Genomic DNA, 18506 nt, shown 5'->3' with positions numbered 1-18506 from the left:
AAAATTCTAAAAGGAGATGGTACCCCTTAAAACAGAGGTAAACCATCTCACTCACAAGGAATAATACTTGTAGACTAAGATATTTAAAGAAGAATATGGCTGAAAATCATCTGCTTTATCGAACTCGCTTCAAGTGTAATGATTTTCAAAGCATCGACCATGCACTGACAGTGAGTCAGTACAACGCTGCATGAGGAGGCATGAACATTGTTGTGGAGAATATCATTATAAGATATTTCAGGAATGTCTTTGTGTAATGACTATTGTACATGGAAGCTTTCGTTCATTGTGGGAAACTAAAAATAAGTCAACATTTTATTGACACATGCATGATGCTGTACAGTTTTGTATGTAAACGTTCCTTTCTGTACTTTGCAGTTTTTTCTGTCATTGATTTCTCCAAGTTTTTATACACAGTCATGTCTTCCAATGCTGATCCTTCCTTACTGTTTCTTCAAGTCCTGTAAATAATTGCCCATAAATATATATTGATGTCATCTTTTCATAACTAGCCATTGTTTTGTAAAAGGCCATACAGGCATTTTAACTTTAAACCCTCCTTCTAGTATAGAGGATGCCTACTATCAAGGCAATGACCATGTTGGTTTACACTTTGGGAACACAGCAAATTGCTGTAAACAGGCAGAATATCAGTTTTATAAACATATCTAGCACTGTTTATATACTCATAAATTATTAACATTAATATGACATTAATATAACATAACATATAACATTAGTATGAATATACACTTAAATGTATATTTCCTTGTGAAATATATTTCATTTTCTATAATTTCTACTTTCTATTCAAATACATTTTTAAAGCCTCTGCCACAGACTGAGATTTATCCAAAAACAATAACAACGCAACAATGCAGAGATTGAACCCAAACCATCAGTGATTTTCTTTCCACATTATAAAAATGTATTATGTCACTGTTCTAAATTAACGTCCATGGTTGTACGCAGGTCGTGATTTGGCATGCTTGTACAAAGTGCACTCAGCATGTATTGAATTTCCTTAATCGTTATGTGAATTGTTTGCATATGTGGTTATTATATGTGACTTCATTGTTCTTGTATCCAGACATGTTTCTATTCTGCTTGATTTTGCTGGCCATTCTTGAATGACCTAGCAACTCAAGAATCAAGTGTTCTGTGCTGTCTTCTGTAATTTGTACACTTTCTGATGTTTTTGTCATATCTTGTCAGCTTTTAATTTTATTCTGATCCAACAAGATATCTTCTATATTTGTTGGAAACAAATTTATGCAAAGACAACTTTAGTAAGCTTTGCTCAACACAATTCATCATTAATCATGTTAACCATTTTCTGATGTTGGAAAATGCAACTAATTTCAACTCTCTTTTTGCAGTTGACCCACCTTCCAACTTGAATTTTAAAATTATAGATGAAAATACTGTTCATATGTCATGGGAGAGACCAATTGATTCAATTGTGGGTTACAGAATAACAGTGGACTCTACAACAGGTGAGTTCCAAGAAGCTGAGGTTTTAGGACAGAGATATCAAGATCATACAGTTTGCCTAACTTCACATTTGATCCTGAGGAGGGCAAGAATGAGCAAGCCAGAGGGATTTGGCTGATGTCACCTGGTATTTGGTGGACTCAGGACTACAGAGTCCAATCCAATACTTACTGTATGCAAAGCAAAGCAAAACAAAACTTGTTTCAAATGGTCTATTTTGTTATCTATAGTGTTAACCAAGTTGCCCAAGTGTGGAGAACCAACATCTCAGAATAGGTGGGAAAGCTACTATTTGTATTGGTTAAGTGATAAGAAGTCTTCATTGGTTGGCAGTGAATATGGGTATTGCCAATATTGCTAATTCACTAGGGCATGCTAACTTATCTCTTGGCCTTTCAGAATACCAGTTGTTTAAAAATGCTTTCTCGTAAGGGAGCTTTTAAAAAAGGACAATATGGCTAAAGAACTGAAGAAGGGGTAAAGTCTTTTCCTTTTGCTGTTTCTTTCCAAGTTCACTTGGTTAATGGCTTCACTTATTTTAAAGAATATTCTAAAACAACCCAAATAGGGTCCACCCTTTTCCTAGATACTGGGAATACTGGCTTCCAATGTTCAGAATGGGCACTACAAAGAGCCAATCTAATATATCCCTAATGTCCTCACGGCCCACTGTGCTTTGGCCCACATAGATATAGTACATGGCCAGGAGCATTTCTCAGAGTTTTGTTACATACGCTCTCTTTCTTAATTATGCTTTGTGAAATATTTAATGTAATTGAAGTATTAACAAGCATGAAGTCCCTAGATACTATCAGGCTTTCTGACTGAACTAAAAGTTAAAAAGAATCTAAATGAAAGTATACTGTACATAAGTAAACACTCAATATATGTTATCACAAAACGTGATACTCAGTTCAATAAATTCAGAGAACTACTGGTATGGTCCACATTTGAATGTGGTTCTATCTATCTTTCTGTTCTTTTCCAAATTATAATTTAAAATTAAATTACTTTCTGAGTCATATCTTATTTACAACATTATTTATTTATTTATTTATTTATTTATTTATTTATTTTTGGTTTTTTGAGACAGGGTTTCTCTGTGTAGCTTTGCACCTTTCCTGGAACTCGCTTTGGAGACCAGGCTGGCCTTGAACTCATAGAGATCTGCCTGCCTCTGCCTCCTGAGTGCTGGGATTAAAGGCGTGCGCCACCACTGCCTGGCAACATTTTTTATTATTTCATGTTGTTATCAAAAATGATGATATATTTTTGGTCTGATATTCTAACATACCTTTAATTTAGAAGAATTTTGAGCTTTTAAAAAATATTGAATGTGATTGTCAGATAAAGGCAAGGCCATTGTAAATATTGGGTTTTCTAAAAATGCAAGGTCTTATTTTGGGAAGACAGTTAAAAACAATGTTTGGATGTCTTGAAAAAGTTCATATGGCAAAAATTTCAGTTTTGTGGTACATTTAGACTTTTAAAAAACATGTTATTCTTGGGAAAGTTTTGTTGCAGTCATCTTTTCCTTCTTGTATTTACAGAGGGGCCTACTAAAGAATTTACCCTTGCAGCTGGTACCACTGAAACTTTATTATCAGACCTTATCCCTGAAATCGAGTATGTGGTGACTATAACTTCCTATGATGAAGTAGAAGAAAGCGTGCCAGTTATAGGCCAGTTGACAAGTAAGAGCACGGACAAGTTTAAGTACTTTAATAATACCATCCTATCATTTTCTTCCTTCCCATTCATCCCTCCAGCCCCCACCCAGTGCCCTTCCTCCAACTCCTTCCATGTCCTCCCCACTTTCAAACCGATAGCCTCTTTTTCTTTGGCTATTACTGTCACATAGATCCATATATATGTATTTTGCAGACAATTTTCCAACTTCAGATTTAATGTCCTATTATATAGGTAACATATCACACCACTTTCTGTGATCCTTGTTATTAGTGTTTATGAACAATTCATTCAGGCCTTTTAACCTTGGTCTTTGGAAGTAGCAGAAATGTTCTCAATGAAGATTATTTGAAATATCAAAATTTTCAAACAATAATGTAAACTGTTTTTGAAATATTTCGAACATTTCATTAACATAATTTATTTGTAAGGAAATCATTGTTTGACATTCTGACAAGCTGGGCAAGACCAAATATTTGAAAGACAATATTAAAGAACAATGTGTATGTTCTGTTCTTATGATATATATATATATATATATATATATATATATATATATATATATATATATATATATTTAGTAATTTAGTTAACAATGGGCTTTTGACTCAGTTCAAACAGGTGGTCCGACAAAGCCAGGGGAGAAGAAACCTGGAAAAACAGAGATACAAAGTGAGTTTCTTCCTATATTTTTGCTTGGATTTGTAGAAGTTACAAATGCACTATAGTAGATGTTCTAATTATACACACAGCTTTGATCATCTTCCCCATATTAGTAACTGTAATCTTACTCTAAAAGAAGTAAGGATAGATGAGAGAAATGTATAACTAAATACTTATAAACCTTGAGTCCTTACTTTCTGGCCAATACATCCTCCTAAGACAAATTATATTAACAGATGGTACTTACAGGTTTGTGGGAAAAGACTGAGATGGTCTTAGTGCTTGAAGCAACTCAGATGCTATAAAACACACTTTAAGTCTACTTGTAGATTGAGCTCATCTCTGGGATATTTCTGTCAACTTGGCTGATGATGTCAGCTTTTCCAATCTTTCCAGAGTTCCTGCAGCCCATCTCTAATAAATTGACTATGTATCCAGATGAAAAGCACTTTTATTTAGTCTCGGCTTTGAGGCTGTTAGCTTCCTATTGTCTGATACTGCTTTGTGTGGCTCGCTAGAATGAACTCCTAAGGAGTTTCTTGGACTTCTGATTTTGCCACTTTGTAAGTTGGATTTATGACCCAAATTGATCATAAAAACATTATAAACACAAAGGCCTCTTTCTCTGGAAAATTTTCCTCTAGATCACTGTTTATCATTCTCTCAGATGTGGAATAATCTAAAATGAAGTTTCTCCTATGCAGTTACATTATTATTTTTCCAAACTATCAATATTTATTCTAAATCAAAATATTCTGCCAGATATGGGTTTTAATAGACTAAAATTGCCCTATTAAACATCATACAAAAATTATTTAAGCATGCAACTTGAAATTGTCTTGCACAATTTTCCAGGACCTTTTCCTGCTCCTCTTTGCCAAAATATTTCTTTTATTATCTACCAACTAAATTCAAGGACAAAAACATCTTCAGAAATCCACTAAATGTTGCCTTTCAATGTAGATTTTCATGAAAACTAACTTGCCTCCTTGACCATAGAAGAAGGAAAGATAATGCATGGTCATAGAAGTGCATTTCATTTTAATCTCTTGAGGATACCACATGGCCATTTGGACTTGCATTAGCAATATTTCCTCTTTTTGTTTAGTAATGGAGGTTTTAGTTGTCAAATTTGAATACAGAGATAATGAAGATAAGATATTTTGGCTACTTTGCATGACTATATCCATAGACTACCTTGACTATAAACTTAAACATTTATATTGGAAAATATGACAGACTATTAAAATATTTGCTCTTCTCTTCAACTCAGATGCATCCGCTTGAAGAGCACAGGTTATATTTACCTGTTGATAAATAGCAGGGCAGGAGAAGACTCTGTTGCTGTGTCTTTTGTGTGTCTCCAGATTGTTTGATGAAATCTTCATTTGGGGAAGAGTAAAGACATGGTTTAGAAAAACAGATTGGCACTGCATGTGCTTGGACTGCGTTCCCTGAGCAGCACACATCACATATCTAGTTATTTCTTTGCACAGAATGTCTTAGCTAGCAATTTAAAGACATCCAATCCTGTAACTGGATCTTGATAAAGTGCGCTGAAAATGCTTTGATAGTATAAGATTTTATATTCTTTTATATGTGTAAATGGAAAATAATAGGTTCAACACATTATAAGGAATAGAATGATTCAGGAACTTTTTTTTGCAATGTTAGCCCATGTTTTTTTAAAGTGACTGATTGAACCATTAAAAAATATGTTAAATATGTTTCAGAGTGCTCTGTCAGTGCCTGGACTGACTTAGTCTTTCTTGTGGATGGCTCCTGGAGTGTGGGAAGAAATAATTTCAAGTACATTTTAGACTTCATTGCTGCTCTTGTGTCTGCTTTTGACATTGGGGAGGAGAAGACGAGAGTTGGGGTTGTTCAGTACAGCTCGGATACCAGGACTGAATTTAATTTAAATCAGTATTACCGAAGAGATGACCTGCTTGCTGCAATTAAAAAAATTCCATACAAAGGTGGCAACACAATGACAGGTATGTTTCAGAGATGTCTTTATTGTTTAAAATAAATGAAGTGTTCATTTGGGAAGAAATAAAAAAAACCCATTTGATTATATAGTAAGTGCCTTTGGAATTAACCTTTTAGTCTTTAGCTTTGGCAAAATGAAGGAGAGCCTAGAGTAAATGAAGATGTTTCTTTTCTCCCTTCAGGGGATGCCATTGATTACTTAGTTAAAAACACTTTCACTGAATCTGCTGGCTCAAGAGCTGGCTTCCCCAAGGTGGCAATTATTATCACGGATGGCAAATCTCAGGACGAAGTGGATATTCCAGCACGGGAGCTTCGGAATATTGGAGTTGAGGTTTTCTCTCTGGGTAGGTTAAATCTGACCAGCCATTTTCTTTCTGGATCTCCTACAGTACACTCAATGCTTAAGAAGATAAAGGTTTATTTCCCAAGGAATGATGTTGTCAAAAGTGCTTACTGCATTTTATAGGATATAGTATTAAGCCAAATTGTCTTTGAGTAAAAATTCTGCTTATCTACTTCCTCATAAAGCTCTTTTAGCAGATGAATTAAGTGAGGTGATAGTAACATGCTTTGCCAGCTCTCTACTTTTCAAAGAACACTCTGCCCATGATTCTAATAAAGATCCTCCTTGTATTATCATTAAGTGGATTTTCTGCATTATATAATACTTGAAGTATTCGCAGGGCTCCAGCTCATTCAGCACTGTGGGAGAGCAAATACTGTCTTCACAGACGTCAGAGACAAGTGCTGACAAGGTTAAAATGGGGGCTTTCTCTATTAACCATTTGTCTTTTTTTTGAAATTATAAAATCTTTTGTCACTGAACATTTGTTTGTCCTCTACGTATCATCTATAATCTATCTATCTGAGATAGGGTCTCACTATGTAGGTCTGGCTGTCCTTGAATTCATAAAAATCTTCTGGCCTCTACCATGAATGTGCTGGGACTAAATGCATGTGTCAAAGCAACTCTGAATTTTGACTTGAAAAGGGTTAAAAATACTTTCAGTTTGGGATTTGGAATTATTGCAAAGATTGAGAACTATTGCAAAGAACTTCTTGTAGTTGGTATACTTCCCATTTTAACATATTCCCACCTTTTTTCCCCCAAGGTATTAAAGCTGCAGATGCAAAAGAACTCAAACAAATTGCATCCACACCTTCCTTGAACCATGTTTTCAATGTGGCCAATTTTGATGCAATTGTGGACATTCAGAATGAGATAATCTCCCAGGTGTGCTCAGGAGTTGATGAGCAACTTGGTGAATTGGTTAGTGGAGAAGAAGGTGAGTGCTTGTGTCTTGAGAGGCATGGAGAAGCTAGCACTTTTTGACAGCGGTTCCTGCTATACAGGTATTCTAGAATAGATTTATCTTAACCATGCCCTCCAGTGATAGTCTGGTTTCTGAAGTCATCTTGTTAACATATTGGTATTATTTCCTCTTTCTAGTGGAAAATTTGACAAAATATTTAATTTTCTGTGAAGTCCCCAGACATTCTTTTTGGAGGGGCAAGTTTTGATTAGACCTAGTTTATTTAATATTTTTAACTTCAATTAAAATATAATGACAATTTCTGCCCTCTCTTTCTTTCCTCCAAACCCTCCCATGTTCCTCCTGCCTTCCCTTCAAATTATGGATTATTTTTCTTTGTTATTGTTACATATATGTTTGCATGTAAATGCAAAAATATATTCATTATTAATCATCACAGTTCTTTTTTCTTTTCTTTTTTTCAGTCATTGAGCCTCCTTCAAATCTGGTTGCCACAGAAGTGTCATCAAAATACATTAAGCTGAGCTGGGATCCATCTCCCAGTGCTGTGACCGGCTATAAAGTCCTCCTCACCCCAATGGCCGCAGGAAGCAGACATCACGCTTTGAGTGTGGGGCCTCAGACGACCACGCTCAATGTCCGTGACCTCTCAGCTGACACGGAATACCAGATCAGTGTTTCTGCCATGAAGGGACTGACATCCAGTGAGCCCATTTCCGTAATGGAGAAGACTCAGCCAATGAAAGTTCAAGTGGGTAAGTTAGCCATTTCATCTCTGGGGTTGGAATACAGCAGTATGGCCTTCATTTTAAACACAGTCTTTACAGTAGTTTTCTTCTCCATTGTTTTTGAGTTTTTTATTTTTATTTTGCAATGGATAGAGTCTTTTCTGGTACCTGGAGCTTGTTGTTTTGGCCTAGACTGGCTAGTTAGCAAGCCCCAGCATCTGCCTGTCTTCATATCCCCAGCACTGCATTACAGGTACACTCGGTTCTTATGTGGGTGCTGAGTAGCCAAACTTAGGTCCTTATGCTTGCTGAGGAAGCACTTGATCCACTGAGCCACCTATCCAGCCCTGCAGCAGTTTTTTGAAAAGAAGTAGACTTACAAAGAAAGTGAGATCTCTAGAGATATCCAGACATTAATTTTATTGTATTTTAGTTTGTATTTGTGTATGAATGGATTTTCTTTCTCTTCACAGAATGTTCACGTGGTGTGGATATAAAAGCTGATATCGTGTTTTTGGTTGATGGTTCCTATAGCATCGGGATTGCAAACTTCGTTAAAGTTAGAGCCTTTCTGGAAGTTCTTGCAAAAAGTTTTGAGATATCACCAAACAGAGTACAGATAAGCCTTGTCCAATACAGCAGAGACCCTCACACTGAGTTCACATTGAAGGAATTTAACAGAGTTGAAGATATAATCAAAGCAATAAACACCTTCCCCTACAGGGGAGGATCCACAAACACAGGCAAAGCAATGACTTATGTCAGAGAGAAAATATTTGTGCCTAACAAAGGCTCAAGAAGTAATGTACCGAAAGTCATGATTCTCATCACTGATGGGAAGTCATCAGATGCTTTCAGAGACCCTGCTATAAAACTCAGAAATTCAGATGTGGAGATCTTTGCAGTTGGTGTAAAGGATGCTGTTCGCTCAGAGTTGGAAGCCATTGCCTCTCCTCCTCCCGAGACCCATGTGTTCACTGTGGAGGATTTTGATGCTTTTCAGAGGATTTCGTTTGAACTCACACAGTCTATCTGTCTTAGAATTGAGCAAGAGTTGGCAGCTATAAAGAAGAAAGGTTGGTAGATTTTGGAAAGTAAAAGGTATTTGCCTGTGAACAAAGCTTCCTAGTTCTAAAACTATGGGGAGGACTCTTCTTCCATTCACTGGGTACATGGAAACGCCCCACTGCTATTGAAAACCACTGAACTGCATGTATTTGTGTTTGGCACATAACTTTCTCCCGGGTATGCATATAATTTCATTTCTGGTGAAAAAAGTTGTTTACTCAAAGAGTCACGAGATTTCCCTCCCTAGGTCTCTGGGGGAGTTCAGGACCCAGCTGCATCACACTATGTGTCATAGCCAATTAAACAACCACTTACTGAGTTTTCTACTGTGTAGCTTCAGATCCAAGTCCTTTGAACCCAAAGCAACTAAAACATTCCTGGACCTTTGGATTCTTTTTGTGCATTCCCTTTCCTTGTTTTGGGATATGACACCTCACATCTGGAGTTCTCTAGTCTTTCTTCTTGATTTGTCTAAATTCCGCTTTCCAATGTTTAAAGTATCACCCCCCACTTCTAAGCCCCCCTTAAGTTTTCTAGTGCATGGCACTTTTACACATTTGGTGTTTCTGTTAGTAACTTCATACTTTCATGTCTCTCCTGTTTGTGTGCCCCCAAGGACAATGTGCATTAAGCATAGTCTCTTCTTATGATCAGTTTAATGCATGCTCAGTTTAATAAGAATTCTTTTCAAAACCTTTGTTTTGTAAATGTGTATATGTCCATGTGCATATGTGTGCACACACACATTTATGTTTGTGTAATGATGGACATGCACATGCCATGGCATGTGTGTGGAGGTCAGAGGCCTTCGGTGTTGTCCTTGACTTCCACCTTATTTGAGACAGTGTTTGCTGCTTGCTGCTGTATATGTCAGGCTGTGTTCTCTTGTCCTCAGCCCCGCTTCTTGTAGAAACACTGGAATCCAGAGGAACCCCACTGCACCCAGCTCTAGATGGATTTGGAGGATTCAAGTTCAGTATCCTCACATTTTTATGACATGTGCTTTCCCCACTGAGGCACCTTCCCAGGTGTTATAATTATTCATTTGCCAGAAAATTCCTCAATTTTACTTTGAAATATGTGCCTACCTGCCACTAAGAGTTAATATTCAAGTACCAGGATGATTGGGAAAATTGTCATAGTTCATTTAAAATCTGCTGTTTAAATAAACACTTGGTGAATATTTATTCTATTACTGCTTTGTCTTGAGAAACTCAGAATTCAAGTTCCATTTTAATTAATTACTTTCTTTGTATAATATAATCACTGTTGTGGAGAACCAAGGAAAATGACCAGGACTTCCTTTTAAGTGGGAGGCCTTCTCTCCCTTCTCTCTGTGGTCATGTACGTGGGTCTCAATGACCCTACCCCCAAATGAATGGCAACAATTTGGAAGCACAGAGTCAAGAGGTCTATTTTTATTTCATAGACTTAAAAATTTAAATTATTTAAATTATTTCTTTTTCTTTTTCTTTCTTTTTTTTTTTTAAAAACAGCTTATGTGCCACCAAAGGATCTGAAGTTTTCTCAGGTGACTTCTAATAGTTTCAAAGCTGAATGGTCTCCCGCTGGAGAAAATGTATTTTCATATCATGTCACATATAAGGATGCTACTGGGGATGATGAGGTCACAGTGGTGGAGCCAGCTTCGAGCACCAGTGTTGTTCTCAGCAACCTGAAGCCAGAGACCCTGTACTTGGTAAATGTGACTGCAGAGTATGAAGATGGCTTCAGCATTCCCTTAGCTGGAGAGGAGATCACAGATGAAGGTACAGTGGGGGTTTCTTCCATGTTTTCTCAAAACATTGTAATTAATTAGATAGCAAAGTTATAGCATGAATAAAGCTCCTGCTTTTAGTACATGTTAATAAAATGAAAAGCAGCAAACAAACCCTTTTCAGCCATTTCAGCCATTCTTTAGGTGCATATTTCAACTGCATGAAGTGTACTGACCTTGTATAGCCACCATCACCACCATCCATGTGCAGAATGTCATAACAAAACCTTATAGCCATAGTGGGTCTCCATTTTCCAATGCCCTGCTCCTGGACTGTCAACCTACTTTCTGTTTCTTTGAATTTGGTTGTTTGAAGTCCTTACTGAACATAACCATGTGATATTTATCTCTTTGTCTGACTTCTTCCACCTAATGTAATTCCTCATCCATGTTGCAGCTTGTGTCAGAGTTTATGTATTTATTGAGACAGGGTCTCACTATGTAGCCCTGGTTGACCTTAATTCGATGTGTAAACCAGTCTAACCTTGAACACACAGAGATCTTCCTGCCTCTGACTCCTGAGTGCTATTGTTGAAGGCCTATACCACCATGCTTGGGCAGAATTTCATTTCTTTTTAAGGATGAATGAATGTCACCTCATTGAACAAATACACCACTTTCTATTCATCTATTTCGGTTGTTCCCACTTTTAGCTGTTATGAATAATGCTGCAAGAACATGAGTGAATTAATTCTACTGGTGTTTGAGGTGTGTCATCTTTACTGATTAGGGCTGGATACCTTTTGTCATAATTAATTTCATTTGACATTCAGTCTGGCCAAGAAGAAAAAATTAAGACACGTCAAGTACTCTTCGTATGGCGACAGTGATGATTCCAAGAGATGTGGATTCTCTTCTCTGTTTTGATGGGTGCAAGGGAAAGACTCCAAGGGGCATCATGGGAATTTAAGATGTGCAAAGAAGTACTTGCAGACAGATCTGGCACACATTGCACTCCTTACTGATAAAGTTAGGGAATATCATCTTTGTCTCTAAAACATTTTTCAAAGGAGATTTTTTCCCATTTTTACATGATATAGGTATAGTTATAGCTATAGCCCAACAAAAGTATCCAATATATCTTTTTGTGTGTGTGTTTCTATAACTTAGATATTTGTACTTAAGATATTTCTGCTTTTTTTGTTGATGGTTTATACTGTCTACCACAGCTCAAGAAGAAACTTGAGTCTGACATCTTTTAAAAACTGAATGCTGGCCGGGTGGTGGTGGTGGTGGTGGTGGTGGTGGTGGTGGTGGTGGTGGCGGTGGTGGCACACGCCTTTAATCCCAGCACCTGGGAGGCAGAGGTAGACAGATCTCTGTGAGTTTGAGGCCAGTGTGGTCTACAAAGCGAGATCCAGGACAGGCACCAAAACTACACAGAGAAACCCTATCTCAAAAAAAAAAACCAAACCAACCAACCAACTAACCAACCAACCAACCAACCAACCAACCAACCAACCAACCAACCAAACAATGAAACAAACAAGAAACAAAGAAACAAACAAACAAACAAACCAAACAACTGACTGTGAAACCGTCTGCCTAGCTGTTGAATTTCACTCTCCTATTTACTTCCACTTAGCTTCTGGTACAAATAGACAAACTGTTTGTACTGATGGTTTCTTATCCTCCCAGAACACCAAGGTTTGAGAGGCTGCCATGCTGGATGGTTTTATTTCAGTTCTCTCTTCAAACACAAGGGAGCAAAGTACAAGTTATCTGTGGAAAGAGGTAGAAGGCACATGAGACAACTATGCTATTATTCACTTTAGGACACTAACCTTGGAATTAAGCACTTAAAAAAACAGTTGTGTTATCTTTACTTAGTGTTATTTTCATTCTACTTTGCCGACAAATTGTTCGCTTTTGGCCATGGGGAACTGCTTTCCCCTGTAATAGTACTTATAGAGTTCTTTTTATTACAACTTTTTTTCATAAAAATAAACTGTCAAAATAAACATACTACATTTCCATTCTCTCTCTCAAAGAAAAAGAAGAAGAAGAGGAAAAGGGAGTTTTGAGTTGAGGCCAGTGTATTCACATACACTCAAATTTTTAGACATTAGACTACCACAGAAGAGCTTAATGCCTGACAACTTTGCTGCTTTTCAGGAAATTGTGATATCTAAAGTTTCATTTGTAAATATTTGTAAAAAATTCAAGTTTTAACATTTAACATCTTAGTTGAGCTGGTGGTTTTTTGTTTTTTTGTTTTGTTTTGTTTTGTTTTGTTTTGTTTTGTTTTTTTTTCTGAGACAGGGTTTCTCTGTGTAGCTTTGCACCTTTCCTGGAACTCGTTTGGTAGACCAGGCTGGCCTCGAACTCACAGAGATCCACCTGCCTCTGCCTCCTGAGTGCTGGATTACAGGCATGCACCACCACCGCCCGGCGGTTTTTGAGCTCTTACTAGGTGTCCTATGCTATGCTACTAAGTGTTTCCCATGCATTGTCTTGTTCAGGCACTAAAGTAATCTAATGAGCAGTCATGTTTAACTGCTGAACAACCTGTGGCTCAAATTATATAGCTATTAAGCTTCACAGCCATTAGTCATTCTGCTTCATATGTTTTGACTAATTTGGTCTTTTTTCTTGACATACTTAATGAATCATAGGTAAAGTTTGCCAACTACAACTTCTTTCTTTCCTTGCTTCTTTCCTTTCTTTTTCTCTTTCTTTCTTTCTTTCTTTCTTCCTTCCTTCCTTCCTTCCTTCCTTCCTTCCTTTCTTTCTTTCTTTGTTCCTTCCTTCCTTTTTTTTGGTGGGAGGAGGAGTCAGGGTCTCACTATTTAGCCCTGGCTGACCTGGAACTGTTTACGTACACTAAACTGGCCTTTAACTGACAGAGATCCACTTACCTCTGCCTTCTGAGTGCTAGGATTAAGGTATACAATTACCCTATTCCACATATTTCTTTTATTGATGGATTTATTTTCTTTCTGTTTTTTTTCTATCTGGAGTGATCTATTGGTGTGTTAAATTTTTCTTTTTAAATTCGGATTTACTCATTTTACTTTTATTTATATGCATTTTTATTTATTTATATGCGTTTCCTGCATGTATGTCTGTATACCATGTGTGCAGTGCTCTTAGAGGCCAGAAGAGGGTGTTGGATACCCTGAAACTGGAGTAACAGGGGCTGTGAGCTGCAGTGTGGGTGGTGGGAACAGACCTGTGTTCTCTGGAAGAACAGCTAGCTGTATTTTCAACCACTGAGCCATCTCTCCAGCCCCATAATGTGTTGAAATTTTCAGTAAACTTCTAATCCTGTTTGTCAGTCACATACAACCACATTAGACTACAGCTTTGCCCCAGTGAATTGAGAACATGATGACTTTGAGTTCACCATTGTTGAATGTGTTGTCCATATGGACAGTCTTTCTTCTTGAGCATGTTTATTAAACATAAAGTCCAATCATGTTCTCATTTGGGCTCTTACTTGAAAATGTCATTGAAGGCCCCAAGTCCATGTTATTCACATTGCAATTCGACTTTGAGGTTTATATTTAATAATATTCATTAAGTGCTTATCACATACTTCTCACTTATAATACATAGTTCAATTTTTCCTCCACAGTAAATGACCACACACATAAATTATTTGCAGAATGGTTTCAGAATCTATATCTAGTCTGGCTAAATGAATGTTGTAACCAAAATCTAGTTTTTTGGTACTCATATAAAATCAGCTAGCTTTTAAAAAATATGCATTTTTAAATTTCAGTAAAAGGAGTTCCACGAAACCTGAAGGTGTCGGACGAGACTACAGACAGTTTTAAAATTACCTGGTCTCAAGCTCCCGGGAGAGTCTTAAGGTATCGAATTCTATACAGACCAGTTGCTGGTGGAGAAAGCAAAGAAGTTAGTACCCCAGCCAATCAGAGGAGGAAAACACTGGAGAACCTGACGCCAGACACAAAGTATGAAATCTCTGTAATTCCCGAATATTCCTCCGGACCGGGCTCTCCATTGACAGGAAATGCAGCCACTGAAGAAGGTAGAGGAAATATGCTGATCACATGGGAACAACACACATTACTCAGTTCCATTTGTAGGAAAGCTTTAAGGAAAATACTTTATGTGGAAGATTCCGATGACAGATTTTACATAAAAGATTTTTTCCTTTGAGACAGAATGCATGTATGTAGCCCAGGCTATCCTCAAACCTATGATCTTTCTATCTTATATTCCTAAGTGCTGGAATTGTGGGAGTGGGCTACTATGTCTGACTTCTATGGAAGATTTTAATTTGCATGAACACAGAAAAGGAATCAGATATTGTTTGCTCATTGTTTATTATCATGTAGGACACTATTTAGCAAGGCTTATATTTTGTTAGCGAGGCAGTAGTGAATATTGCCACAGAGTCATTATATAGGATGTAAATTTGATATAGCACACATATGGAAAAAATGGGTGTTTTCAAGTCATTTTTTAACTAAATAATGCCTTTTGATACTGTCATCTTTTTTTTTAATGAAGTTAGAGGGAATCCAAGAGATTTAAGAGTTTCTGACGCTACAACATCAACTCTGAAGTTGTCTTGGAGTGGGGCACCAGGAAAAGTGAAACAGTATCTTGTCACATACACCCCAGCAGCAGGAGGTGAAACTCAAGAGGTCACTGTGAGGGGAGACACAACCAACACGGTGTTGAGGCAATTGAAGGAAGGGACCCAATATGACTTATCTGTGACAGCATTGTATGCATCTGGGGCTGGGGAAGCCCTTTCCGGTAAAGGAACAACACTTGAAGGTAATTAATGTCCTGTGTTCCAGCAAATCTTGAGCCTGTGTGTGATTCTGCATGAAGAAGCTGGAAGTGCTTTTAGAGAATGAAATTTTGAATATGTAGTCTTTTTTTCTTAAAAGGAATGTGTATTTAAAATGAGTACTATAAAACAACCTATTATATACAGATATAACACAAGCAACTGATATAAAGCCACAAGCTGCTGCAATGAAATAAAATGAGCAATATTCAAGGGAAAGGACCTTGGGAAACATGTACATTGGAGTAGCTTTCAGAAGGTTTATGGTCATGGCTCCATTCTTCAGGTCCACATGGGAGCTACTCTCTGGCTTTAGTTATGCCCTTTTCATAAAACATTTGTAGTTGCTTAAGGAATATGACACTACACTATAGACTCTTACGATTATAATATTTTACAGCAATTATGTGAATTAATCATTAGAGAAAAGTTAATCTGAAGTACACTATGAGTGTAAAAACTATAAAACAAAACAGTGGAGTTGGGCAAAATATTCAACATTAGTTGGACCCAGGAGTTTGGAGTGTTGTAGGCACTGTAACTGGCAGCAACAAGGCCTGGGAGAGACAGTTTTGGACTGAAAAAAAAAGTTTTAGTCAAGAATTGAAAACAAATCAGAAAAGATTAAATACTAGCAACCACGAATTTCATCTCAATAGTCAATAGAATCCATTTTGGCAGAGGTTTTAAATAAATTGCTAAATACCAGTATTAAAGTACGGATAACCAGAAGAACACTGGATATGCCACTTGTCTATGTGACCTTGAAAGGAACCCTTTGTTTCCTCCCCCATGTCAGTTTGCCTCTGTACAGAAGGCTGGTCCTTTTCCTTTCCTCCTCTTAGGGTTACTAGCTCAAATGGGAGAAGGCTAGTGAGATCCTTGGGAACTGTAAAATACTACCTATAAAATAACTTAGCGACTTCAGACCTGTTGCCTACAAGTAAATCTTCTGTAGTTCATAGTTATTGACTGGCTGCATAAAAGCCTTGAAAACAAGAGGCAGACATGGAAATTACCTTAACTATGGAAAAAAAGAAGCACATGGTCTTTCTATTTGGAAGAACATCCGAAGTGTGCTCTCCGACCTTTCGATATTCTCCTTTTCACAAACTTTGCATGGACTTAAAGCGTAGACTGTTCAGAGAATATTTGTTAAAGTATAAACTTTAAAGTGTTATTTTTTTACAGGGTAGGTGTGGATTATATTTGTTAAAATTTCTTCTGTATAGGGAGATTCCTGGAAATAATACTTTCCCTTTTGGATGTACTTCTAATTTTGATACTCACCTGTACTTTCTGGATTTTAGACATACACACATACTTAGTCAAAACCTTCTTCATTACCTTTAGTTTCTATTATTTATGTGTTGTTACACTTCTATGGGTGTATGCTTGCTTGCATGCTGACCATTTTTACCCGTCATCTCCTCACTACCCCTGGTCACCTTCTCTGGTCCCCACCACTCTTTCACATCCTTTTCTTTTTGTGTTGTCTTGGGATCCATCGAGATTCAACCAGGGCCGTCTGTGGGACTGTAGGTTTGGAGCTATCTGTTGGAGCTTTGTGGATTAGTAGTGGGCAGAGACCACTGAAGACAGTGACTCCCACTCTCCCAGACCTGTCGTCAGCCAATAGTTCAGAGGTCTTCCCCTTTCCTTGAATGATAGTGATGGGAGCAGTCTTGTAAGGGACTAGTGCAGGTAACTACAGCTGATGTGTGTGAAGGTTTACAATAGTTGTACCCAGTCTAAGAAAAGGTATTTCATAGCCCCTCACCCCACCTTTCTCTTTTTTAAAAAGCAAGTTACTGATTTGTATTTTTATGTACATTGGTGTTTTGCCTGCATGTATGTCTGTGTGAGGGTGTCGGATTCCCTGGAACAGGAATTACAGACAGCTGTGAGCTGTCATGTGGCACTGAGAATTGAACCTGGGTCCTCTGGAAGAGCAGCCAGTGCTCTTAACCACTGAGCCATCTCTCCAGCCCACCCCATCTTTCTTGATTTTAAAAATTAAAATATTTTTTAACCAAGAATAATGTACTAGAACTCTCACATAACAAAATGAGCTTTTTTAACCTTTAGCAAACATTTTCTTGGGCTGTAATTTGTTTTAGATCAGATGAGTAGTATAATTGTTTATAAATTTATAACTTTATACAAACGGTATGGAGGGATTGCCAAATTATCTGTGCATATGAGTGTAAGTAAGCACACACACATCTACATGGATTTGACCAGAAACTGTTTCTGAGGAAATGCAGAGGAAGTGAAATGAATTTTAAAAGAGAATTGTTTCTTATTTATTGAGAAGGAAGAAAACTAGTTTGTGGACTTGCTTAAAAACATGGTGATTCTGAAACTAAACTGTGTTGATCAAACACTTCTTTCTCACTTTATATTAGAGCTTTTGACCTATCACGAAGATTACAAAAATGCTGTCCTCCTGCTTTCATGAACATATTTATCCTGTTGCATTATGTGTGGTAAACTTGATGAGTCCATGGAAGTGTAGTTGTGGCTAAATTAAAATAATAGAAGACTTTTGCCCCTGCTTATTCCATTTTGTTTTATTATACCAACTCAGCCAAATCCACATACCATATTCAGGAATAGGAGATGATGGTGAATGTGGGGAGTGGAAAGCCCAAAGCTGAGCCAGGCAAATGCTTTTGAGGGCTGCTGTTTTTCTAATCTGGTTCTCTCCTGGGACAGGAGGTGGTAAGAGCAGACCTTGAAGGAATGCTTCTTCTATCCAGCAAGAGCCTTCTGTAGGTTAAGAATTCTGCAGATTATCTTGAGAACATGTGGCTTTCAATTTAAAGAACAAAAGTTCTGCCTTATTCTTTTTAGAATACTTTGTATGGTCTACAACCACTCTTAACCTGAATTTCTTTCCTCATGCTTTTTCCTTTTGCAATGCAAGCGATGATCTGAAAATTCCCTGTCTCTGGAAGAGAGATTTATTAGCATTGGCACTGGGGAAGTTCATGGTTGGCTTAGGACTGTTGTGTGATAGAATCACAAAGGCAGAATTTATTACT

General features: G+C 37.4%; 1 protein-coding gene across 3 annotated transcripts in view; it reads left to right on the top strand.

The window, feature by feature from the left end:
• Col12a1 (collagen type XII alpha 1 chain) overlaps positions 1-18506 on the top strand; it is a 114966-nt gene that overhangs the window by 9792 nt on the left and 86668 nt on the right. For 2 of the 3 annotated variants that reach the window (XM_036193003.1, XM_036193002.1), the window contains exons 3-13: positions 1380-1496; positions 3045-3188; positions 3796-3855; positions 5580-5843; positions 6021-6185; positions 6954-7127; positions 7580-7870; positions 8317-8919; positions 10408-10680; positions 14413-14685; positions 15171-15443. The exons of the other annotated variant lie outside the window; for it this stretch is intronic. In XM_036193003.1, coding sequence (XP_036048896.1) covers positions 1380-1496; positions 3045-3188; positions 3796-3855; positions 5580-5843; positions 6021-6185; positions 6954-7127; positions 7580-7870; positions 8317-8919; positions 10408-10680; positions 14413-14685; positions 15171-15443 — 2637 coding nt within the window. The remainder of the gene's footprint in view (positions 1-1379; positions 1497-3044; positions 3189-3795; positions 3856-5579; positions 5844-6020; positions 6186-6953; positions 7128-7579; positions 7871-8316; positions 8920-10407; positions 10681-14412; positions 14686-15170; positions 15444-18506) is intronic. 3 annotated transcript variants of the gene reach the window in all.

The sequence above is a fragment of the Onychomys torridus genome, chromosome 7, assembly GCF_903995425.1.
Source record: "Onychomys torridus chromosome 7, mOncTor1.1, whole genome shotgun sequence".
NCBI classification, from domain to species: domain Eukaryota; kingdom Metazoa; phylum Chordata; class Mammalia; order Rodentia; family Cricetidae; genus Onychomys; species Onychomys torridus.
This window is presented reverse-complemented; position numbering and strand designations above follow the sequence as displayed.